Below are 24443 nucleotides of genomic sequence, written 5' to 3' on the forward strand. Positions count from 1 at the left end.
TCCCATGATAGAGGAAATGCACCACCACCATCCAAAAATATTGCTTTGTTTGCCTTTACTAGTTGATGTGTTTCTAATTTGTATATCATCTTTAGAAATCATGTCTAATTGTATTTAAGTTAAACACAAATTTTTAAAGAGAACATAAACTAGTGAGAGCACAAAACAACAACAATAAGAAGTCATACACTTAGCATTATTAATTGGAAAGGAGGAGCTGGAATCCAGTACGTGATGCAGTGCACCTTAATATACATACGCATTCAGTAAACTTAACTTTTAGATTAGAATGCTTTCATTGAATCATAAGCTGACAAACTGCTCGACAGTGATTTGTCCCCTAAAACATGAGGGTAATGAACAACCAAAAGTTTGCTTTTACTCATTTAATTTGTCCCATAAAATATATGGAAAATGTGTAAGCAAAGCTTAGCAAAGCAGAGGAACGTTTTACTCGGAGACTGTCAAAATACAAATCATTAAATTTTAAGTTCTTTAAGCAGTGTCCGGCTCCTTTACTTTGGGACCATATATTTTAATATCGTAATTAGATTTCAAGGATGGTGTAGTGAATAGATGCAATTGCCCTATCCTGAGTGTTTCTGTCCGGCTTCTGATAGCTTCTTGGGCATACTTAGTGCATATCTAAGTTTCATAATAGGTTTCTGAGATTAAAAGTTCCATGCTATTAGGTTTTTCTTTAATAAAATAAAAAATATATGAAAAATGAATGGAAAAGGATGCTAACAGAATAGTATTAACAGGATAAGTTGCTTCATAGAAGAGAAGCAAGAGGATTTCTGGGGGAAAATTTTCCTTTCCCACTTATAATTTCCTATTATAGTTTGAATAAGTTCAGTGTCTCTTTAATAGTCTAGTTTACTTTTAAAAGTGCTTAAGTGAAATGCGTTGCTACAGAGCTTTTCTCTCCGTATTGACCCTTTAAAAACATTCTACAAAGGAGGCATGGATGTTGTAGAGAGTGAATACAAATGCTTTAAAAATTGCCCTTCCATTTTCATACTCACACTCAGGCTGAGTGGCCACCTTGATGGGCTGAGAACTCTCCCCTGGTCCCCACTCATTGTAGGCGACAACTCTGAAGGTGTACATGGCTTCTGGTTTCAAGTTTCCCACAGTAAGCTGAAGGGACCCAGGCTGGGTTGTATTCAAAGCTCGCTCCCTAGGAAATCAAGGTGAAGAGAAATATTATCTTAAGATGAAAGCATTAGCCCAAACTTTGTTTGGCATACAGGGATTATGAGCAACCAAAAGGTTGCTTACTCATTTAATGTTGACTCTGGGATAAAATTCAGGCATTCCAAGGTTGATGATGAAAATTAAGTGAATGGAAAGGGCCCATAAGAAGACACAGCAAAGTCTGAGAGAGTGTAAGCCACCATCATTCTCATGGCAACTAGCAAATTAAAGTCTTGTTTTTGACATTTTAAAATTTAGTTTTCAAAAGTCATGGCAAGCAAAGAGTCTATAGAATGAGAAGAAACATCTGCAATCAGGACAGAAAGATGAAATTTTACAAAAGGCATTTAAAGAGATAAGTCAATGTTTAAATCATTCCATCCTTTGGACTTTCCTAGTATTGTGTACAGATTCATTCATGCATTTTTGTGTTGGAAAGCAAAATGCAGATGAGAAGCATTTCTGTGTATATATCAAATTCTGCCTCCTATGGCTTCTCTAAGTTCAGTTACAGGAAGAATGGACATTTATCTCTTTGTAAAGGAAAAATGATAATACACACATGTCTCCTTGCCTTGTTCTTCAAACTACAACTCCATGTGTTCAACTGTTTACCAAAAAGGACATTTCTCCTGTTTCTCCTTTTTCCTTGAGAAAAAGTGAGTCTGCAGACATGTGGCTGGTGAACTGACATTCAGCAAGGAGAACTAGTTAAATAATTTTAAAGGATGACTCTGGACCTTCATATGTTCACTGACCCTTAGTACATAATTGAATACAAATTTAAGAAGAGATCCTAAAACCATTGAATTGTTTCATACATTTTATTGCTAGACAATGTTTTTATAACTTCTCATGGGGATTTTGTTGTAAATGTTCATTTTTGTCACCGAGCTTTGTGTTATTTTTGGAGACATTTAAACTGATACCTATTTTGTCTAATGACCATTAGATTTTTTCAGATGTTTTCTTAAGGGAATGCTTTGAAGTTCATTTGGCACCACAGAACTAAAATTCAGAATCATAGTGCTGTTGGTACTGGTCACAGTGGTTATTGTCAAAAAGGCCAAAATAATATTGAGTAAAGAGTACCAGAACTAAGATTCTTGTAGTCATTGCAGAAACATCATTCACAGATTTACCATATAATTTAACTCTTCTATTTACAAGGATATTGTCAAAATAAATGCTGCCAACTCTCAATAGACATCTGCACTCCCATGTTTATTGCTGTGCTATCCTCAAATAGCAAAGATTTGACAAATCTAGATACCCATCATGGATGAGTGCTTAATCATGGGGTGTACATGCACAGTAGATAATATTTACTCATAAAGGGGAATAAAGCCAGTAATCAGGAAAGTGTTTGGAACTGGAGTTTATCTTCAGTAAAATAAGCTATCTATAAAGAAGTAAATAACATATGTTCTTGAATGTGGAGTTTAAAATAAAAAAAAAATCAAATTTGATCTGACTACAAAATAATAGAGGTTAAGGAAGACGATGGATGCAAAAGAATTAGAGGGAAATAGGTTAATGGTTGCCAAAATATTACAGAGTACTGATTAAACTCTAGTGTCTTGCAGCATACCAGGATGACTATACTTTATAATAATCTACGAAGTATAATACAAATAACCAAGAAGTCCTCAAAACCTTAGTGCTCTTTAGTTTTATTTGGCAACTTATCAGAAATCTCACCATGAAGAATTGCCTGAATGGGTTGGTCCTGTGTCCATATCTGTAAGATAACTTACTTGAAGATTGATGTAAAAATGGTCCAATCTACTGTGCTGGCCCAGCCCTAGGCAGGTGTGTCAGGGCTGTGTAAGAAACATAGCTGATCATGAGACAGAGTGAGCTGGAAAACAAGTAGGTCAGCAGAGTTTCTCCTTCATTTCTGCTTTATTCCTGTATAGCTTTGGCCAACAAAACCTGGCCTAGAAGTAGATGAATTAAACTCTTTTCTCCTCAAGTTGCATTTGGTGATCGCATTTATCACAGCAATAGACAGCAAACTAGCTCTACCTCTCTACACAATATGACAGAGAGAAGTATTTCATCTCATCATTCGATCAGTATACATTGTACTTATGTACTAAAATATCACACTATACCTCATAAATATGCATACTTATAATGTGTTAATTAGAAATGATAAGACAGGTTTAAGAAGATAAAAATGCCAACAGCCTCAATTTGATTACTACACATTTTATGCATGTTTCAAATTATTATAGGAAGTACATATATATGTATATTTAAAATAAAAATAATCAACACCAAAAAGAAAATAAAGTCGTTGAATCAGATTTAATGTCCTATGTTCATCTTGCTAAGTCAAAGCACAATAGGCGTAAGGCTGTACCTATTTTTTTATTCCTTTCTTAACTTTGAAGAATTTGTTACTTTATATTTTGTGAGTCTTTTGGTATAGACAGAAGGCCCTAGAGATCTTCTGTGTGTGCTCTCCTAACAACTGAAAATGTAATGCCCTCATATCCACAAGGTGCCATTGCATGCTAGAGCAGCAGTAGACACTGTCAGACAAGCCTTCCTCCCTTCAATTGTCTCTACCCCGAGGTGAGATGTGGTGATCATCTGGATGAATTTAGAGGACTGAGTAGCCTGTGGCTTCTAGAATCTGCCCACCACAGATGCACTCATAGACACTATGAAACCTGAATCTTCTTATAGGAAAGCAGGAGTAGGCAACTTCTCCTTTCTGTTACCAGCAGTGACAAAGAGTTACTCAATGGGAGCATTTATTTATTACATGGGCAAAGCTGCCTCAGGTTACCATTTTAATATTATATTGCAAGGTGGCAACAATAACCCTGCTGCTTTGCAACAATGTCACTATAATTCATGACTTGAAAGTCTTTCTGGAAAATTCATATATACTTTATTTTATTTAATTTTGAGATTGTGTCTAACTACATTAGCCAGTCTAGAACTAGCACTGCAATTCCCCTGCCTAGGTTTCTTGGTGCTTGAGATTTCAGATGTGTGAGCTGGTCCTGTGTTAGTGTTAAAATGGCCATTGAGGTAAAACAGCAAAGCTGGGGATGCTGGGGGAACATAATTAAGAAGGTTTGAAGCATGGGAAGGGGAGAGCTGAGATAACCAGTAAAATGAAGAATGGGACTCTGGGTAAAAAATTATCAAAGCTAGTTTTAACTGGCTCCCAAACAGCCCATCCCGTAGGCACTTCTGTCTTCCCACCTTACCCCAGTAAACATCTCAGCTCTACCTGTGGTTACAACTTTACCCAAATCCTTGCATCTAATAATCTGTTTGTAAAAGAATGAACTTTGGGTCAGTGTGTATTCCAAGAAAGCCTATTTCAGGAAAGGAGTAGCCTTAGACTTGTTCCAGGAGAAGAGATGCTACACCAACTCTTATGAGTCCAGATACTGCAGGCAGATTTTAATCCTTGCCTTCAGTTTGGTCCCCTCTCAAATCTGGAATGTGCACTCCTCATTTTTGCTCATCCACCTTAGAAAAAATAAGCTCTACTCTGGCCGTGGTGTGATTTCTTCTCCCTCTGGAGCATAACAATTAAGACTGCTTCCTGAATTGAGAGTGCTTCTGAGGTTGAGGAATGAGGAAACAGGAGAAGTCTTCTCCCAGTAACACATATTAAGCCTTAAGCACAGTTGCGTTTTGAGGCACAAAGCAAACAAAAGAGCATCTTTCAGAATTTTGCACTGAGACTTAATTCTGCTTAGGTTACTGTGATTATAGGTCCTTAAGTCTCCAAAGAGATTCTAATGTACTTGGTGCTTGCAATAGAAGGCTAGTTTCTCCTAACGCTTCATCTTTAAAATTAAGTTTCAGTTATTGCTACTTTTCATTGAACCCTTTTTCCGACGTACGTAATCTGTCAGTTCATGCCCATGGTCTTGTGTCCTGCCATCATCCTGTAGCTGAGACAAACTCACGACCTGGGGACAACCTGGAGCCTCTCCCAATGTGGTCCAGCCTTTTCACACTCCTCTGTAAAAATCCCACTTATTGCTTGAATGCAATCCCTGTCTGCAGCATCCCACTCTGACTTTCTTCTTGTGTTTTGTGCATTTCATGGACAGTCAGCGACCATCTTTCAACTCATATTTCCTTTTGCACTTGGCAAGGTCTTCTTTCGAGGGAGACTTAATTAGGACCCGAATGAAATGCAATGCCTTAACCGAGTCTTGACAGTCTTCCCTCCTAGTTTCAGCAACATTAATCAGTGTCTCTCCATATTCTCATTATTTGTGGTTTATATATTCAATATAGCGTCTATAACATAGAGGATAATGTATATTAATATCCATGAATGTCTCATTGGTGTAGCCATTACTTTGAATAGAAGCCACCTTGCACCCTTGCACTATGCACAATTGCCACATATACTTTCTTACTTTAGCAAATAGTTTGGGCCTCTAAGATCCATAATTTTTAAGTGAGTACATAGATTACTTTGAAAAATTCAACTGATTGTATACATAGAATCTGCACACATCCATTATTTTAGAAATTCCTCCAAATCTGTATTTAACTCCATCCTGATCATATATTATTTCACCTTCTTGATGATGGTTGTACTATGTACAAACCAGAGAGTGTGAGCTGCTCAAAGAAATCTTTCCGTATAATGTTCCTCTTAGGAAGAGAACAAATAATCATTTTTTCAGCTCTTTTTGGTTTGTTTCATTTTATTTTGGTTTGATTTTTGTGATTATGTTAGCTGAATTTAGAACTTGCCTTTTTTTTACTTCAGAGATAAATGATACTGAGGATTAAACTTGATTCTGCTTTTGCAGATTTATTTGTAACAAAAAAATTCTACTATATAAATATATTCTTCTTTAGCTAAGTGTATCGGGTGTTAACATTTAATTCTAATGGTTCAGCAACAAATGCTGTCATAAGGTGCCAAGTACCTAATTAGTGGCTTCCAGGAAGAAGGATCACATTAATTCCTTTGTAGGGAAGAAACTGTATTTTAATGAAAAATATTTGTAGCAGCTCCTTGTTCTCCGTTTATTTTCATTTTTGTTCCTCTAGTAAGTAAAAGTACTACAACAAGACTGGCTGGTATATTCTTGTAATAAAAGTGCTGAGGTTAGAGGCTGAGACAGGAAGATAATGGGTTCAAGTCCAGTAGAGGAGACACAGTGAGGTCCTACCAGAAAACTAGACTAAAAGTACAATTGTGGCAGTATTTCAAAACTAGAAATTACTGCTTACTGCAATAGGACTCCAACCGACAGCAATAAGAACCTCCAAATATGGGCCAGGACAAACTGTCCGCCAATTAAGAATACTGCCAGGCTTTTGCAGAAGACCCACATTTTTGCAGATCATGTCTTGGTACTCAAATGGCTATTCACAGATGTCTCTAACTCAAGTTCCAGGAGAACTAATGCTTTCTCCTGGCATCTGCAAGCACCAGGCACACATGTAGCATATGCGTACATGCAGACAAACACTAAACTCATTGTCTTAGGGTTCTACTGCTGTAAACAGACATCATGACCAAGTCAACTCTTATAAGGAAAGCATTTTGTTTGGGGCTGGCTTACAGGTTCAGAGGTTCAGTCCATTATCAAGACGAGAGCATGGCATAGCCCAGGCAGGTATGATGTGGGAGGAGCTGAGAGTTCTAAAACTCCTTCCAAAGGCAAACAGAAGACTAGCTTCCAGGTGGTTAGGCATATGCACTGCATATGAATATAGAAGATAGTTTTAGGAAGGATTTATTTTGTGAGTGTGATGGCGTGTATATGCTTGGCCTGTATAGTGGCACTATTAAGAGGTATGACCTTGTTAGAATAGGTTGGGCCTTGTTGGAGGAATTGTGTCATTGTGGGTATGGGCTTCTCAACCAGAATCACTTCTTTCTTTGACTTCTTCAGAGGCTGGCTGCATGTCTATTGGGTTCCCAGCAGCTGACCTCTGGTCTAGATTCCTCTTTCCATTCACAGCCATTCCTGTAGACTGAACTTTAACCCATATCAGAGACATTCTTTAGTAGGAAGATTCTTCAAAGACTTTCAGAGGCACCATGATTTTTCTACTAATTCTAATTCAGTGCTGGGTGAATTGTTGAGTCCCATTCAACATGTGCTGATTAATGTAGCCCTGTGAAATGGAAGTTTCTGGTTATGATAAGTAATACAGACTCATGTGGTGTTCTGCTAATATAGACTCATACAGTGTTTTGCTGAGGCAAGACCCGTGGGAGGACAGGTGATGTTTGGAAAGAGTCTAAATAGGATTCAACGGACAGTGGCTGCATGTTTTTATAGCTAGATTTGAATCATTTTGTTGATCTCCAGTCTTCATCTTTGCTGATCTTTGCTACATTGAGAGAGGCATGGCAGAGAACTTCTCCCAGGGTCCCGGTGGGTCCTGGTCACTCCTGCTGACCCATGTCAATTCATCAGAGGCCTGGTGATTTCTGCTAGATGATGCCACTGCTGCTGATACTTGGAGTTATTAAACTGGACTGCTGGTACCCTGAAAATCTGAGATTGGAATTGACCCAAGGAAGTACTTCTAAACAAGTCTATATTCCCTGGTCCTATTTACTTTGGTCAGTGGGCTAGAAGGAAACTGGAAGTATTTGAGAACCCTTATTAAAAGTAGATCTTGGAAAAATCTAAGCCTACACCTTTGTTGATGGCCCATTTTAGTTTTGCATCCATTGGAGGAAGGAAATTATCATTTTCTCTGTCAATGTCCTAGAAAAGTATTTTGGTAAAAGTTGTCTGCTTTACAGTTTACACTGAAGTAGAGGCTCTGAGGGAAGAGCTGACTTCCCCAAGCTTCATGCCTGGGTCACCATGGTGGTTTGGATACTGAGGCTGGTCCTTTTTCCATCACAATACACTCCCTTCATGGATAACAAGCTTCATCAGCCACGGAGCCCTCAACTCTGAAGAGCGCGGGAAGGATATGTAAACACCGTGTTGGAAAATGTAATGCACAGTGAATTCTAAAATGAATCCTCTCTGTCAGTCATAAATCCTTGTCTCTAATCCCTGGCAGTGAGCACAGGTTTCTGTGGCAGCACAGAGCCATAGTAAACTTCAAACTTCAATGCCACACAATGGGAGACCTGGTCCAGGATTTTTTTTTTTTCTATTCCAAAGAAGCAGGTGACCTTGAACATGTCGGGTGTCTGGGAGCCTCCCATGCTTCATTTGCAAAATGAAAATACCCACCTTATTCTACCTATCTCACAGGGCTACTGTGAAGATTAAAGTGGATGATGCTTATAGAAGTGTTTTAATTCTCTCATCTGAACGCCTACTGTATTTTACTTGTTCCTTTTAAAGGAAGATATTTCTTATTTTGTGTGTAGGGTGAAGGGATCACCTTGCATCTGCATCCTGGTTCTACTGTCTACTATTGGCAAAGCTGCTTAGGTACTATTTCTCAGTCTTTCTGAACATTCTCTTCTATAAATGGAAATTATCATAACAACATTATCTGGGGGTCAAATGGAATAATGTTTATGAAAGCAATAAATCCCTCCTCTAAGTAAGTGTCAGGGAATGCCCCTGTATTTCATATATTTTAATTTTTGAACCCACACAATTTTTTATATATGGCACTAGTTAACAGGAACAGCTTGTTTTTGTTGCCATGGGCAAAGAAGTGATGTTTCAGATACATGTATAAGCTTCACTTAATACGTATCACAATCTTATATACCAAATGTTGTCACCCCACACACGGAAACAAAATTACAAATTTTATATGCTTTATCTTGATTGTCAAGGTGACTAGATTAGAAGACCAGTAGAAAATTAATCAGACAATGTTCTGGGTGTGTCTGTAGATGTTTCCAGAAGCAGCATGTAGGGCAACCAACTGAAGGAGTACTATGGTAGGACAGTCAAAGGGTAAAGTACAAGGTGGAATCAAATCAGGATGAGTTTGCAAGCTCTGGTCCTCTATGGTGAATGTGTCCACAGGGGCTGCCATCCCTTGTAGAAAACTAACTCCAGTTTCTTCAGCTTTTCAAAGTAGGCTCATACTAGACTCTTCCTGGAGCTTTGGTATCAGTTATTGCTTCATGTGTTCTTCAATGTGCAAGCCACCATTATAAGAATGTTAAGTCTAAAATACATCAATGCAACACACACACACACACATAAACACACACCGCATACCACTATTAATTTTATATTTTTAGATATACAGACTAATAATTACTCATTGACCAAAGGCAGCACAGCTAGTAAAATTCTGAGAAAGAATTCCAAATGCTGAGGTTCAATTCTATAACTCCATTACCTTTACACTTTGACTGCACTGGAACAAACTCTATAAGTAATTTCCAGGCAGTTAAATGAAAGCTACAGTGCTCTTTATAGAGATAGAAAATAGGCTAATGTTTTTAAGTCATGGAAAATGAATAAACAGATCAGATTATCCATTGAAAATTTTGAAGTTTGAAAAGCTATTGGAGAGAAATATTGAGAAAAATGTGTGTCATAATTTTATAAATATCAAAAAGCTAACTTCTCTTCCATCTCTTTAATTTACTACAGGAGAAACTAGGTGAGGATACCTGATTTGGACTCACCCTTAAATTAAAATCTGGTCCCCTTAAAATCTACATAACAGAAATTTGGTCTCCTACCCTTATCTGTGTAATGCTTATACATGAACACTAATGATCACACACACTTACAAGAAGCTTTGCCTACAATCTAGTGTAGTAAGTGCTCAGTAAATGTTTGTTAACATTGTTGGTGCCAACTTCACAGCTTTGGACATAGGAACCACTGCTTTCCCTGAGCATCAATCTCTGAATGTTTAAGTAAAAGAAAGATCGATCATGATCTCAATGATCAATTTTAGTTCTAGTAATTTTTCAGTACACATGGATATCTGTGATGCAATTTTTTCCATATGAAACCTGATTTTTAACTTTTCAATATAATATATTCTCTTAATTGTAAGATGAAAGCATGCAGAGGAGCAGGTTAAAAAATGCTAAAAATGGCACTTACATTATCGATAATATTAACCAGTCAGACAGACTAATGACAACATAAGCTAGAGTAATTTGTCTGCCAGAGATGCTGCTCATCAGTCACAGATGTTAAATCCTCTACCTTTTAAAACATGATTGTTTTGAGGAGCCAAACAAATCTACATATGCAAACAACTCTCACAGCTCATCCTTCAGGGACATATGGCATGTATTTGCTCTAGAGAGAAGCTAGAACATGCAAAATGAATGGGAATGTTGAAATCAAATTTCAACATCAGTTCCTTTAGCTCAATTATGAAAAGTTTCATTGAATAGCTGTCAGTGTTTTCCCCCTCCATGATTCATTTTACTGCTTAGGCAAAGAATCTATCAGAAATATGACACATGTCTTTCTGCAAATTTATCTTAGAAGATCCGAATCATAATTATCAGCATTGGATAGAATTTACTTTTCATCCACAATAGAGGAATCTACATGAATATGTCAAAAATATAGTGGGACATCATGTGTACATGTGTACATACACACATACACATACACATACACACACTCACACACACAAAGGAAGATGTGAAAGAGAAATTAATGAATTGATGAATTATGACTTGGAATCCTCTGTAGCTTCATATAGTAGTTGATGTTTCAGTTAGGGTTTAAATTTGAAACATAGCTAGTGTTGATATGCTTTAGTTATTGTTATAGGTGTTATTAACATCCCAGCACTCAAAGGAGGTAAAGCAAACATACAAACAAACAACAAACAAACACCTCAAAATAAGTCTCTGTTCCACTGGTAGAAAGAAATTTAAGAAAATAAATACTAATAAGTGTAAAAAAGAATAGTCGAAGCATTCAGGCACAGTGACAGTCTCAGGTATTTGGAAGAATGAGTTGAGGAAATTATTTGAACCTCAAAGTTTTTAACTAGCTTTGTTAACAGAGTATCACAGTATCTTGTATTCTCCATTACGTCAGAAACAAACAAAAAACCCATAAACAAACAAGCAGACAGAAAGATAGACAGACAGACAGACAGACAAACTCTATGGATAAGAAAAGGTGAAAACAAGTGCAAATGATCCAGAAAAATGTTCAAGAAGTGAATTTCAGCACAAATACAGTAGAAATTATGTAAAGACTTACATAGTTGTGGGAATGGACTCAAGTAGAGGGTTCTGTGTACATGACAGCAAATAGAGAAAAGATATTATGAGTAGATTTAGAACATATTTTAAGAGGTCTGGAGGAAGAATTATGAAACATAAAAGAATATAAATGATGGGAATAAAGAGAGAACAAGGACCCAGGAGAGGCAGCTTTTGCAAATATGAATGAAGAGTTGTCAATGAAAGGTTTTGATGCAGAAAAAAGCCAACCCATGTTTTAAAATGTGAAGTCAGTTGTTACACACCTGACTTGTCAGACTTCAGTGATGATATCATGGAAAGTAGCTTACATAAAAGAAGATGGTAGGACTCAATATATGTTCTGATAATTGACTTTTGAACTCAATCTAAACACCAAATCTAACGAGTAACATTATAAACTTCTTGAGCTTTCGCACTAAGCTAAAAGCAAAATCATACTTATTCTTTATCTTATAACAAGAAACAAGTATTTCTTTCATGAATACAAGAACTATTTAGATTTTAGTACAAAGTGTTGTTTGAGAATTAATTAGGGATAGAGTATAAATAAAAAGAGAGAATTTGGCATTTACTCCAAAGTCTTTGCCATGATTGGAGAAATATTTTTCAATGAGTTAGACAGAAACTGTGGAATTGCAAAGATTTAGGTGAGAATTTTAAAGTTGAAGGAGAGCATGTATTAGATTTTTATTCAATCATAATGTTTGATTTCAAGTGAAAAAAAAATTGGTCAATGAGTCCAGACCCCAGGTAAAAGTTAGAGAGAGAGAGAGAGAGAGAGAGAGAGAGAGAGAGAGAGAGACAGAGAGACAGAGAGAGAGAGACAGAGAGAGAGAGACAGAGAGAGAGAGAGAGAGAGAGAGAGAGAGAGAGAATTTAAAGACAGTAACAGACACAGACTCAGAGATCATATTCAAGCTTGAAGTGATCCTCTAAGAATGAGTCCCGGGGCAATTCAATATAGAAAAGCCTGGGAGTTCAGGAGGGAGAAGGAAAAGCAAGCATGCGAAGCTGACCACAACAGCACAGCCCAGGGCAGGGACATGACACAAGGAAAAATGTAGTCACGTGAGAAGACAGAGGAGGTAATCAACCCGGGTAGCACTGGCTGATGGACTGCGGATGAGCAGAACCATAATTACTATTCAGTTAAGCGACATACAGGTCAATGACGAACACTAATACAAAGACCAGCTGCAATAAAACATCAGGATCAAGATCATGATTAGAAAATAGTGTGCGGAGGATTTGGAACTCAGTTTGTGTGCTTATGAAAATTGGAGGGAACAATCTTTTTTATTTTTAATTTTTAAATTTTAATTTAATTTTAATTTATTTTTATTTTTCATATAATATTGATAATATATTAATAATATTATATGATATATATCTGTTGCATAATATATATCTATGTATATAAAATATATGTTGAATAATATATAATAATATAATATATATGACCTTTGCTAAAATCAAAATTAGACTTGGAGTTCACTAGTCAAAGGACTTTTGAAGCTTTTACTGTCTTCATACTCTGAATTTAGATGTATTTAAATGTATGCCTGCTCACATTTCAGTGAGCAATCCTAGCAATCACACGCTGTGCTGTATTTATTTCCCCTCTCGTTTTACAGTTGGGTCAAACTTTAAGCAAAACCAGAAACTGTAAAGGATATAGTTTAATTACTGTTAGTAAACCCATTTGTGAAGCAGTGTGAATAGAATTCGTCAGCCATCACTGTCATGTACCATTAACCAACCATCACCTAACAATCAAGTGTCCTGAGGGTCCTGGGCTCCTAAAGATCCCATCAGATGGAAGCCCTACACACGAGAAGCTAGAACACCTGTAAATGAGTTTCGGCTTCTTTCCTTCAATATATTCTCAAAATGGCTTAGCCCTAACACACTGAAATATTCTGAAGGGGAAAATGCTTTGGAAAAACAAAAATCACAAGCTAAATTCCAACTGTAAAAGCGAAGTTTACTCTTACCTAGCCAATTATTATATTCACCAACAACTTTTGTTAAATCATACATACACTCTCCACTATGACCACTACAGGTTTGACTTAATCCTAAAAGAAATCTGAAATGGCAATTATTATTTATTCTTCTTTTAAAGATCAGAAAAGTCATTGTGTTCTTCAGATCATATGATTATTGATGAATAATAACAGTGGTTCTTAATATTTAGTTCTCCTGATATCCAGAAAAACTTATTTTTGTATCAGTGTAAAAATCAAAGAAAAAGTATATAGTCGTTTGCATCCTAGCCTTTTGTCAGGGATGTTGTATAGGCAATTTTGAAAGTTATCTTATTTTGACAAAGCAAACATATTCATGTAGTTTGAAAGAAGGGCTGGGCCTACATTTCGTACATTCTTCATGGTCCTCCTGAAGTTCTCCCAACCATCAATTCCTCATTTGGACATTAACAGTGTTCCAGGAAAGAAGCTCAAATTTACTGATGGTACCTACCTGTTGTCACCCTCTCTGGAGAAAAAGACTGTGAAGGTTTGAATGTTCCCTTTTGCTTCTGCAGGTGGACGCCAGCTCAAACGGACAAAGCGACTAGAAACCAAGACAGGGAGCACATCTCTGGGAGCAGAAGGGAGGATGCTGGAGCTTGGGATGGCTAAGAAAGAACAAGAGGAGAACATCAGAAGTGCTGGCACCACCAGGAATGACTCAGAGCTGAACTATAACATACACAGCCAAGAATATCAAACAAGTCCTAATTAAGGCTAACAAGGGAAATATTATCTGAAGCAGAATAAAGAATAAATTCGAATTCCTTTGATTTTTAAGAAGTGACTTCTCAATAATGTATATGATTATATTGCATGATGTTTGGATTTTTTTTTCTAGCCCTGGATTCCATGACCAAAAGAAAAAAAAAACCAAGTATGGACTCAATACAAAATTATAAATGCATTATATTTCTTATGATATCAAATGATGAAATATTTTGAACAAGAGAAGATAAACAATATGAAAGCATAAGAAAGTATGTAATTAACTATATTTCTCTGAATTCATGAACGAGAAAGGGATTGACTAAGTGTATGAATAAGTGAGTGAAGGCAAAATAAATACATGTGTCCATATTTGAACAAAAATGTACAATTCAGAAGATAAACAAGACATTTACATACAAAATTATATTAGTTACAATTTGGTCAAAGTGCATCTATTAGCTTATTCAAGGGTTTGAAGCTGAGCAAGGGGAGAACCATAGTCCCATAAAGATCTAACAAATGCACTTGACTGTTATGTTTATTATTTTCATTACTTTAGAAGAAGCAATTATATATCATTATCATAAATAAGGAAATCACCTGATATCAGGCAAATAAACATTTTTCTCTGTCAAAGAAAAGTTATAATACTTTCAATTATGGGTATCATTGAAAGGTGATTAACAAGAGAAAAGACACAGAACAGCTGTACACAAACAGACGTGAACCAATAAGATTCTCATTTAAATATTAATTCGATAATACTTTAACATTCCAAAGCATAGCCAAAAACTTCTGGTTGAGCAAAAATGCCACAGAAAGACAAGCAGTAATGATAAATCCTAACTCATTCATAATATACCTATGCCGTTTTTTTTTAAATATACTTTGGGATATGTATTTATATAATCTTGGGGACCAAAAATAATTAAAAGAAACAAATTGAAAACTGATAATGAATGTGAAACCAACTGAACAATACTCGACCCATCTCCAGGCTTAGATGATAGTCATTCTAGTTATATATCTCTGTACATTTAACTTTATTGGATCCCTAAGAGATACGTGATCATACCATGTTTTTCTCTCTGAGTCTCCTTTAGGAGGATTTGACTTTTAAATGTAGTGCATGGAAGAGCACAGTAGTTTATAATAACACATTCTACGCTGTAAACCGCAAAAGAGCGTGTTCGAAATGTCACACTAAAGAAAGGATAGATGAGTTAAGTGTTAGATACACAGTTAGCATGGAATCACCATGCCGTACTGGGCGCTACAGTATATGCATGTCTCAGGGTTACCATTGCTGTGATGAAGCACCACAACTGCAAGCAAGAAGGGTTTGTTTGATTTACAATTCTACATCATTGTTCATTGTCAAAGGAAGTCAGGGCAGGGAATCAAATAGCGAAGGAACCTGGAGAGGAGAGCTGGTGCAAAGGTCATGGAGGGATGCTGCTTACTGGATTACTCCTCTAGACCTGCTCAGCATGATTTCTTTTAGAACCTATGAAGGACCACAGGCCCAGAGATGACATCATCTAAAGTAGGACAGGCCCTGCCCCATCACATTTTAAATAAGAAAATTCCTTGCAGACCTGACTATACCATGATTTTTGTGGAGAAATTGACTTTTTTTGTTGTTAATTTTATTTAACATTTTTTTACACTCCATATTTTATCCCCCTCCTGGTCTACTTCTGACTGTTCCACATCCCATACCTCCTCCCCACCCCTTGTCTCCACAGGGATGTTCCCACCACCCCCATCCCACCCCACCAGACCTCCCTACTCCCAAGGTCCTCCAGTCTCTTAAGCGTCCATCTTCTCTGACATTTTCTCTGACTGAACCCAGACCAGGCAGTCCTCTGCTGTATATCTGTTGGGGACCCTTCATATGTATACATAGCTACTTTTCAATTAAATATAATACTATTAATGTGTAGTTTTCAACTGAACATCTACTAAAAAAGACAAAAATACTAACAATGAGTAAACTGCTAGTAGAGACAAACAATTCTTTAAGACAGAAAGATACACAGTTGCACTTTACTGTAGAGAATCCCTTAATTTATTGAAGAAATTAGTAACTGCTGCTTATAGAAAGTACTCTGCAACATTTACAGTTGAAAAATGGATTTACATATATTTGAGTCACTTACAAATTCCAACATCATTCTTTTCCTAATTATGGTCTGTTAGTAAATGCATAATTCATCTTTGATGGATATGTTTATTTCTATTGTTCAGCTTCCTGAATCAAGAAAATGTTTCATCTTGACAGATGATTTCTAGCCTTAAACTACAAACAATACAGATGTCTGTACATAATTATTTTTAAAGCAATAAAAAGTTTATTCTGGAGCAATTTTGAGTGACCATGTCTAGGATATATAAATTTAGGTTATCCCAAATTTCATGTTTCAATGTGAAAGCAGCTCCACAAACTTCTATAGTTTTACAGATAAAAGAAAGTCAAAAATCAAGATGAGTTTAAAATGCACTGTCAAGAACATCAGAGAAGTGCGTGTAGCAAGTTTGAGGAAGCTCTTCTGTAGACTCAAGATGTTATGCAATGATGTTCTTAGCTTGTGGATTATTGGAAACTAGAAGTCTGCTAAGTTAATAGATTTGAAAACGTGGATATCATTACTCACAGGATATTAGTTCACTCACAGAAGAGGGCAAGGAATGGCTGTTGCAGATGGTGAGAACTAGCCCAAGAAAAGGTGACTCTTGGATCTGTAAAATTCTGAGATCTCCATGGTACTGAAAGTCTAATCAGCCAGCCAGTCTCAACAGAAACAACTTCTCTTCAGGAGTTTTCATGCACAATTCTCACCGTTGGGTAACATCACATTCTGAGGATGTGGGTACTGCCTATTATTTATTAATTATTACAAGGTACCTCATGGTTTTGATGGCTTATTCTTGGGAACTGATGTCTATGAGGTGGCATAATGGAAAGACAATGTTCTGCAGGAGAGAAATAGCTGATAAAGGGCATTAAGAAAGAAGGTCTTGGTATAGTGATTCCCTTCATAAGTCCTGTTTCTATTTGAATACAAGCAAGATAGTTCATTGAATACAAATAACTATAAATATGAGGAAAATATACAGTCAATGTTGTTAAAATACATAAAATTTGGTGATTTTTGTATGTTTATTTCATCTGTAATCTTCACTTCATTAAGTTAAACTGTGTTCTTGATTACTTAATTTTTGGGGTCTTTTAATCTGCATAACATGTAAATATTGTGTCTTGCTCAGAGAGGACAGATCCAGATCATAATGGATAATGTGTACACCATCTTTGAGCCAGCTTTTGCAGACTATTTTCTCTAGTTCTCTCTGTTTCTTTCACTTTATGCAGGGATCAGCTGAGTCTGTACTCCTGCTGGGAACTAAACTGGTTACCTGTGAGACCCTTTTAAGTGTGGAGAAGGAGGAGGTGCCTCCCTTTCCAGTGGTTTGAGAAACATTTTCTATGTGAAATGTTTCCCCGTTACATAAAGATGCATAGATTTTGCAGAACGGCAGGAAGCTTTCAAGTTATTTCTGCCTCCACAGATCTTTTGTTTACTTTTGGTATATTTAAGAAAAATTCCGCAGAATTAGAGTATTTGGAATAAACAGAAAAACTGGCTATAAGTTAGTTCGTCTGTTAGAACAAATTTGTGAGAGGAGGAGAAACGACTGTCATCTGATAGGCAGTATCTTTTTCAAGAGCAAAGTGGAGGATTCACAAAAACTCCCTGATTTCCACCTAACAGACATTTTAAAGCAGTACAGAGAAGGCAAGTTCTCTCTTTTCTCAGCTTGTTTCTCCTCCTGGATCCTTTAGTCTAGTTGTATCTAGTTTAGATACATACCCCTCAGCAAGCCAGAGTGTAGCATCTAGGACCAACTTTCATATTTGCTGACTTCAGGACCTTCCCATTGGACGAAGCACGTGCAGACACACACTGTTGTGCTCAATGTTAAGTATTTATCAATGCCACAGCCTTGCTCATCAGATCCATCACAAGCATCTCCTAGCAACTAGACCTTCCTGTAATTCACCTTCCTCCAGCACATACTCTGTGCAGCATCCCGAGTAAGCTTATACAAATACACACTTGGTCATATGACTCTACTGCTTGTTTGTCCTCAATATCTTCTTTTGATCCCAGGGCAAATTTCAAATTTCACAGTCTGCTTGCTCTCCCCGGCTCATACTTACAATTTGCCTTTGGTTAGACTTCCTCTACCAAACTAAAATGGGGCTTAAGAATGTACACTTTGTTGTGGAAGAAACTACCGACACACCAGTGTGGAACGAGGTTGCTAAGTAAGTATAAGAGGGCAGAAAAGGAATGCTTAAGGAATGGCATATGTAGGACCTTAACTGCAGTGAAGTCACCTAATTGAATGGAGGGGTGGCAAAATACTAGGAAAGAGTAAAATGCTTTCTGAAAGGTCAAAAATTAAATCAAAGTCAAATGTGTGATGACTCTGAGGTGTTTCTGGCAGTAGGAGGAGACTGCAAGCAGGGATTTGATGGCACCCTTTTATTCTGAATGGACAGCACACACACTTTATCCTGGTCATGGCCCCATGCTATGCAGAGCCAAAGAAACCTACCAGAAGCACTTCAGCTCAGACATGAGACTACTGGATATCAAGAACAGCATAGATTTCCACACACACACACACACACACACACACACACACACACACACACACACACACACAGAATTTTCTGCTCTTACACCTGTAATAGTTTAATTGTAGGGAACAAAGATAAATATTTTCCTGCAGGTCATCACTCAATATTTAACTATCAACATAGTATATTTTGAATTTTTTTTTCAAGCTGGTATTGTTTTTGATTCCTGCTTGAATTTCTGACTTGAGTTTCACCTTCAAAAACTAAATGAATTTTGGCTTGAAATCAGGAATTTCAACAATTTCAGAAATGGCCTCAAGCGTCTGCTCCTGAGTGTGACCTTCTTTCCAAGGTGGCTCTCAATGATCATAACTATAAAATCAAATCATAGATCATAGTTTTAAAAAAAGGATTCACAGTGTTCTGCAGAATCATTTAACCAGCCAAGATGTAAACCTTTATGTCAATATAAACAAGTAGATCCAATTTATTCGTATAGAGACTTGCTTTCATGTATAATACATGGTAACTTACATGCATACCATGATTTTTGTAATACACTCTTCTTTATAATTTGTTCTTTGCAACTTTGACACATATGCCATATTTTGCAGGGTCCTATAAACCTTCTAGTTTGGAAAAAGGGACATCAATTGGAAAGTAAAGCCGACATAAGCATGCTGCCAACTCAAAGCGCATAGGATGCCAATGGAGGCTGAAGGGCAGGTGCTCACTCTGGCATCCGTAGTGAAGCTCTAATAGCAAATGAAGACAATTAATATGTTACTGAGGTAATATTAATTGTAGAAAATACAATGACCATCCCATGGGAGATTCTATAACTTGCCATAAGATATGCCCAGGTGATAACCCTTCTTAAAGTAATACATACAGGCTATCATATCTTTCTGTTTCTTCACTGCCTTTATTTGAAGGAGATTTCGGCAAACATTTTTCTTTTTGTTTTTTGTTTCATTTTGTTTTGCTTGTTTAATGGAAACATTAAGCATATGCTCCTGTGGATGGAAACATGCCCTTGGGGCAAGGCTTGTGTGTATACACAACAGACAATGCTCGTCATCTCTATCCATGTTTGCAACCTTGGCTCTAGGAGTAGAGAGGAAGAGGTTGGCCATCCAATAGTTCTGTTGTACTTGTGGAGACAATAGGAACTCCTGGGAGTTTTTGATGCCCATAGTAACCCCTCTCTATTCCTGTTTAACCCCAGGCTAGGCACAGTGCAATTCCAGGAGTCTCCACTCTTCTATAGTTGATAGCACTGTCTGAGGGCTTTGATGTTAAGTGTATTCTGCCCTCCCCACTTGGGGAAAAGCACCCCAAAGTGTTTGTAAAGCATGAAACAAGCAGTTGGTTTTTCATAATAAGAATGGTCTAAAAGTAAATAATAAGTAATTCTATTCAAAAGTAGGTTTGAGTCTGACAAATAATCAAGAAATATGTGTTAAAATAAAACCTAAGAACAAAGCAAGCCTGCCTAGTAGAACAGATAAAAAGGATTCAATGTCTAAGGACAGTTAGCCACCACACTCTTGCTTACTGTCAGTCAGGGTATGCTGTTTGTTTTCAGACCCAAGGACAAGGAACTGAGGAGCATACTTTACATACCAAAGCAGACCTGGACTCTAGGTTCTCCCAGCATCCATCAGTCCCTACCTAGCATAAGCTGCCCCAAACCAGGAACTTTCCAGTTCTTGGGCTGGTTGCCCTTCTCCCAAGAGGCTCTTTCCTATATAATCCATACGTTTTTGTTCAATCTCTCTCTCTCTCTCTCTCTCTCTCTCTCTCTCTCTCTCTCTCTCTCTCTCTCTCTCTCCTCTCCTCTCTTCTCTTCTCTTCTCTTCTCTTCTTTTCCTTCTCTATTTGCCTTACTCTTCCCTGTCTCTCTCCCTTCCCATGGCCCTCTTCTGGCCTCAGTCCTTGGGACCATTTCCCAATGAACCTGCATTTACTATAATCTAATCTGGTTTGAATTGTGTCATTTTACCAGCAGAGAAATGACTTAGCATATACAAGCAGTGTCTCCTCAAAATCCAATTTGGAAAAACCGCTTTCCACTTAAAACTACCCGTATAATTGATCTTAAATTTCATTAAACTAAGAACTTCATAGTTAACTAATGATCTCTTCTCAGAAAATCTGTCTGCGATCATAGCACACAACTTAGAACACAGCATCACTCCATTTATCAATTTTAGGGGCACACTTATTTCTTAGGAGATGCTTTCTAATAAGTCTTTTCAAATGTGATTAATAATAGGTTAAAAAAATTTCGTGAACATTTCCAAGAAGCCTATATATAACATATATTTTTCTTAATTAATATAATTATATATTATATTTTATGTACACATTTTAATTATTTTATATTTATACACACACACACACACACACACACACATATACATATATATTTCAAAATACTATGAGTGTAGCTCAAATCCTTTTCCTTCCAAGACAACTCACTTCCCCATGACATTATCATCAATTAAGTTGAATTTCCTCTCGTGCTGGGCTTGCCAGTGAGGAGTGCAGTGGGAATGTGCACACAGGGAGATGTTCTTTTCTCCCTTGCCTGGGCTTCTGGAGTTTAGTCAGCTGGTTCAGCCTTAGATGGTACAGACAAAACTGAGAACAGCAGGATTCCCAGGAAGTTTTTCCCCCTCTGTTTAAAGAGCTGTCATATGAAAAGAATATAAAAAAACAAAACAAAACAAAACAAACACAAAGAAATAGTTTCTTGCATTATATAGGGGAATTATTTCTGCCCATGCTAATCCCCCGTGCTTTCTGTAACTTCTCTTCAAATAAGGTCTTAATAAGGAACCAATCAGAACCCTTTCACTGCTCTGAGAGGCCTAATCTCTTGTCTGGCCCTAATCTCTCTGGCCCATTACTGTTTCCATGGTTACAGTTTCTTTATCTGTTGTCATAGAGAGGAAGAAGTGAATTTGCCATACTCTAACAACATAGTCTTTCTCTTTTAGGAACACTTAAAAAAAAGATTAGAAAAGTGAAAGTGTTGAGGATGATTTCCGAAGTTAATTGCAAATTAAAAAAAAATGTTTTTAATATAAAAAAATAAGATTTTTATGTCCAAAACATTAGTATGCTATGGAGTTAAATTTTCTATAAAACCACAGTCTTTTCAGGTTCCAGGTGTATAGTTCATTGACAGATTTAATACTTAGTGTTTGGAGACATTTTATTTTGTTCTTAGCACATTATTAGCATACTACTTTCATCTTGTTCAAGAGAAAGAAAAGATAAAATGAATTCCTAAAATCAAAGATATTTATGTTGTACTTCAAGCATTCAGATTAATTGCTGCTGTGTCATTTTCATGTCATTAACTGTATATGATAATTATATCTACCAATGAACTAATTGTTTCACTAGCTATTGAGTCACATAATACATAAAAAGTAAAATATATAAAATATAAATACATGCGGTTATTTTTAGTGATGTAAGAGGGAGATTCCATTGCTGTAAGAAAAACTTTTGGATGATTTTTTTTTTTCTGCTGTTAGTTTGACAACAGACCCTAGCATGTTTTGTTTAACTGAGGAAATAAATAAAACCGAAGTGTTCAACGCTCATAAAGAAGTTTCCTAAATTTGTACACAAAAGAAGTTTGTGTGTGTGATTTCAAAACTTGGAAAACATGATTAGCTTTCTAACCTGTTTCCAGAGTTCAAAGAAATGTGGCATTTTATATAGCCCATTAGGAACTTTGAAAAGAAAGAAAGAAAGAAAGAAAGACACGTGGGTTTTTAAAAATAGTGGCTTAAATAATGTTCCTTTTCAACGAGTGAGGTAAAAGTCAATGTGCTTCCTAATATCTCATTAAATATTAATCATGTTGCTGAGGTAATGGCTCCTTGGGTAAAGCAACTGCTGTGTAAACATGGGGGAAGCCTGCATTTCCAGCACCCACTTATAAGTCTTGGTGAGGCTATATTGTCTGAGTACTGTCAGAAGCATGTGACTCCTTGGGGCTTTTTGCTCAACAGAGTAGTCTAGTCAACTGCTGTGTTCTTTGTTCAGTGAGGGACCCAGTGTGACAACCAAACCTATGTAGAAAACATCTAAAGGCACATCACAACAGTCAACATTTCCATTTCCTTTAACATTGTTCAAATTGTTGTTCTGGGAAGCTTCAAACTCATCTTTTCTAGTGCATCATAAGGCACACATTAAACACTTGTGAATTACAGACACGTGCTGCTGAACATTAACATTCATTCTCTTGTGAATGGCTCATGTCATTTCTTCCATCTCTACCGTGTCTCTCCTTTTAATCCTTCGCTACCCTATAAATCACTACCTTTTCTCCATTTTTATATTTTTGTAATTTTCAAAACTTGGTGTGTGTCTATTGATGCTGCAGAACCCTACACAAATATTCAGTCATGGACACACACTAAAATATATGCCCATCACGAAGAGAAGTCAAAAGTCAGATGTCTTCTGGTGTTTTCACCTTATTTTTTGAGATAAGGTCATTCACTAGACAAAGCTAACCAATTTGGCTCTAGTGTCTATGCAGCTACTCCCAGGTTTCTTCTTGACCCTGACTGCCTAGGACTAGGAACACTGATACTTGCTTTCATGCCTGGATTTACATGGTTGCTAGAGCTTCAAGCTCAGGTCCTCACTTCTGTGTAGTAAACATGTAAGATTTCTCCTCTGACCTATGGAATTAATTACAAGGGCATCTTAATTTAAGCCTATATATGTATAATTTTTCACCACTGGGCTATTTTACTTAAGCTAACCTGTTGCAGTCATTCTACAATAAAGCAAGTGTCCACATCCAGTTTCTTACAGTGATACATTTTGAATAGATAACACATTTCTTTATTCATTTACCTATCAGGATCTACCACAGTTCATTACAAGCCATGGCTCTTGTGAGTGATATGCTTTAACAATTGAGAAGTACAGGTATCATTTTGATATACTTATTTACTTTCCTTTGGTGACACCAGGTAGTGCGATAGGTGTATCAAATAGCAGTGGTATTTTTGAGGATAATGGCCACATTAACTTTTTTTTCATTCAGTACTGTTTCTCCACATCTGTTTTTAAAAGTAAGCTTTGCAATTATACTATAATTACATAATTTTTCTCCTTCTTTTTCTTCTTTCCATCCCCTATAAACCTTCTTGCTTTCTTAAATTCATGGTTTTTTTCTATGTATTGTTAGAAACTTCTATCTATCTATCTATCTATCTATCTATCTATCTATCTTAGCTATCACCTGTCTATCTATTTCTAAATACATAAATACAACCTCCTTCATCTGTATTAAATAACTATTTGCATGTTTTGGGCTGACCATCTGGTGTTAGACAAACAGTAGATATGCTCTTAATGTCTCCCACTCTCAGCATTAGCTTCCTGTAGTTTTTTTTTTTTTGTATAAATCCTGCACTTAGTGTTCAAGGAACATTGTAGAAGAGAAGAGCCAGAGAGTCAGAAAGTTTGCTGTGAGATTGTCTTGTGAAAATTGCAGACGCTATTGCATGATGCCTCAAAAAATGACTGCCTACACATGATCTGACTGAAGACACCTATAGATGTGCTAATGTAGAACTGAAATAGACCAGGAGGTCTTCTCCAAATTTTGACAATAGTTATCTTATTTTGTATATTTGAGAAACTATTTTCAGATGTGGATTTT

The 24443-nt window shown here is 36.7% G+C and overlaps 1 protein-coding gene across 2 annotated transcripts in view; it reads right to left on the reverse strand.

Annotated features, from left to right (window-relative positions):
• Positions 1 to 24443, reverse strand: part of Dcc (deleted in colorectal carcinoma) — a 1097616-nt gene that overhangs the window by 320430 nt on the left and 752743 nt on the right. For both annotated transcript variants that reach the window (XM_006525588.4, NM_007831.3), the window contains exons 8-9: positions 13829 to 13985; positions 1029 to 1183 (exon numbers count right to left, since the gene is read on the reverse strand). In XM_006525588.4, coding sequence (XP_006525651.1) covers positions 1029 to 1183; positions 13829 to 13985 — 312 coding nt within the window. The remainder of the gene's footprint in view (positions 1 to 1028; positions 1184 to 13828; positions 13986 to 24443) is intronic.

The sequence above is a fragment of the Mus musculus genome, chromosome 18 (assembly GCF_000001635.26).
Source record: "Mus musculus strain C57BL/6J chromosome 18, GRCm38.p6 C57BL/6J".
In the NCBI taxonomy this organism is placed as follows: Eukaryota; Metazoa; Chordata; class Mammalia; order Rodentia; family Muridae; genus Mus; species Mus musculus.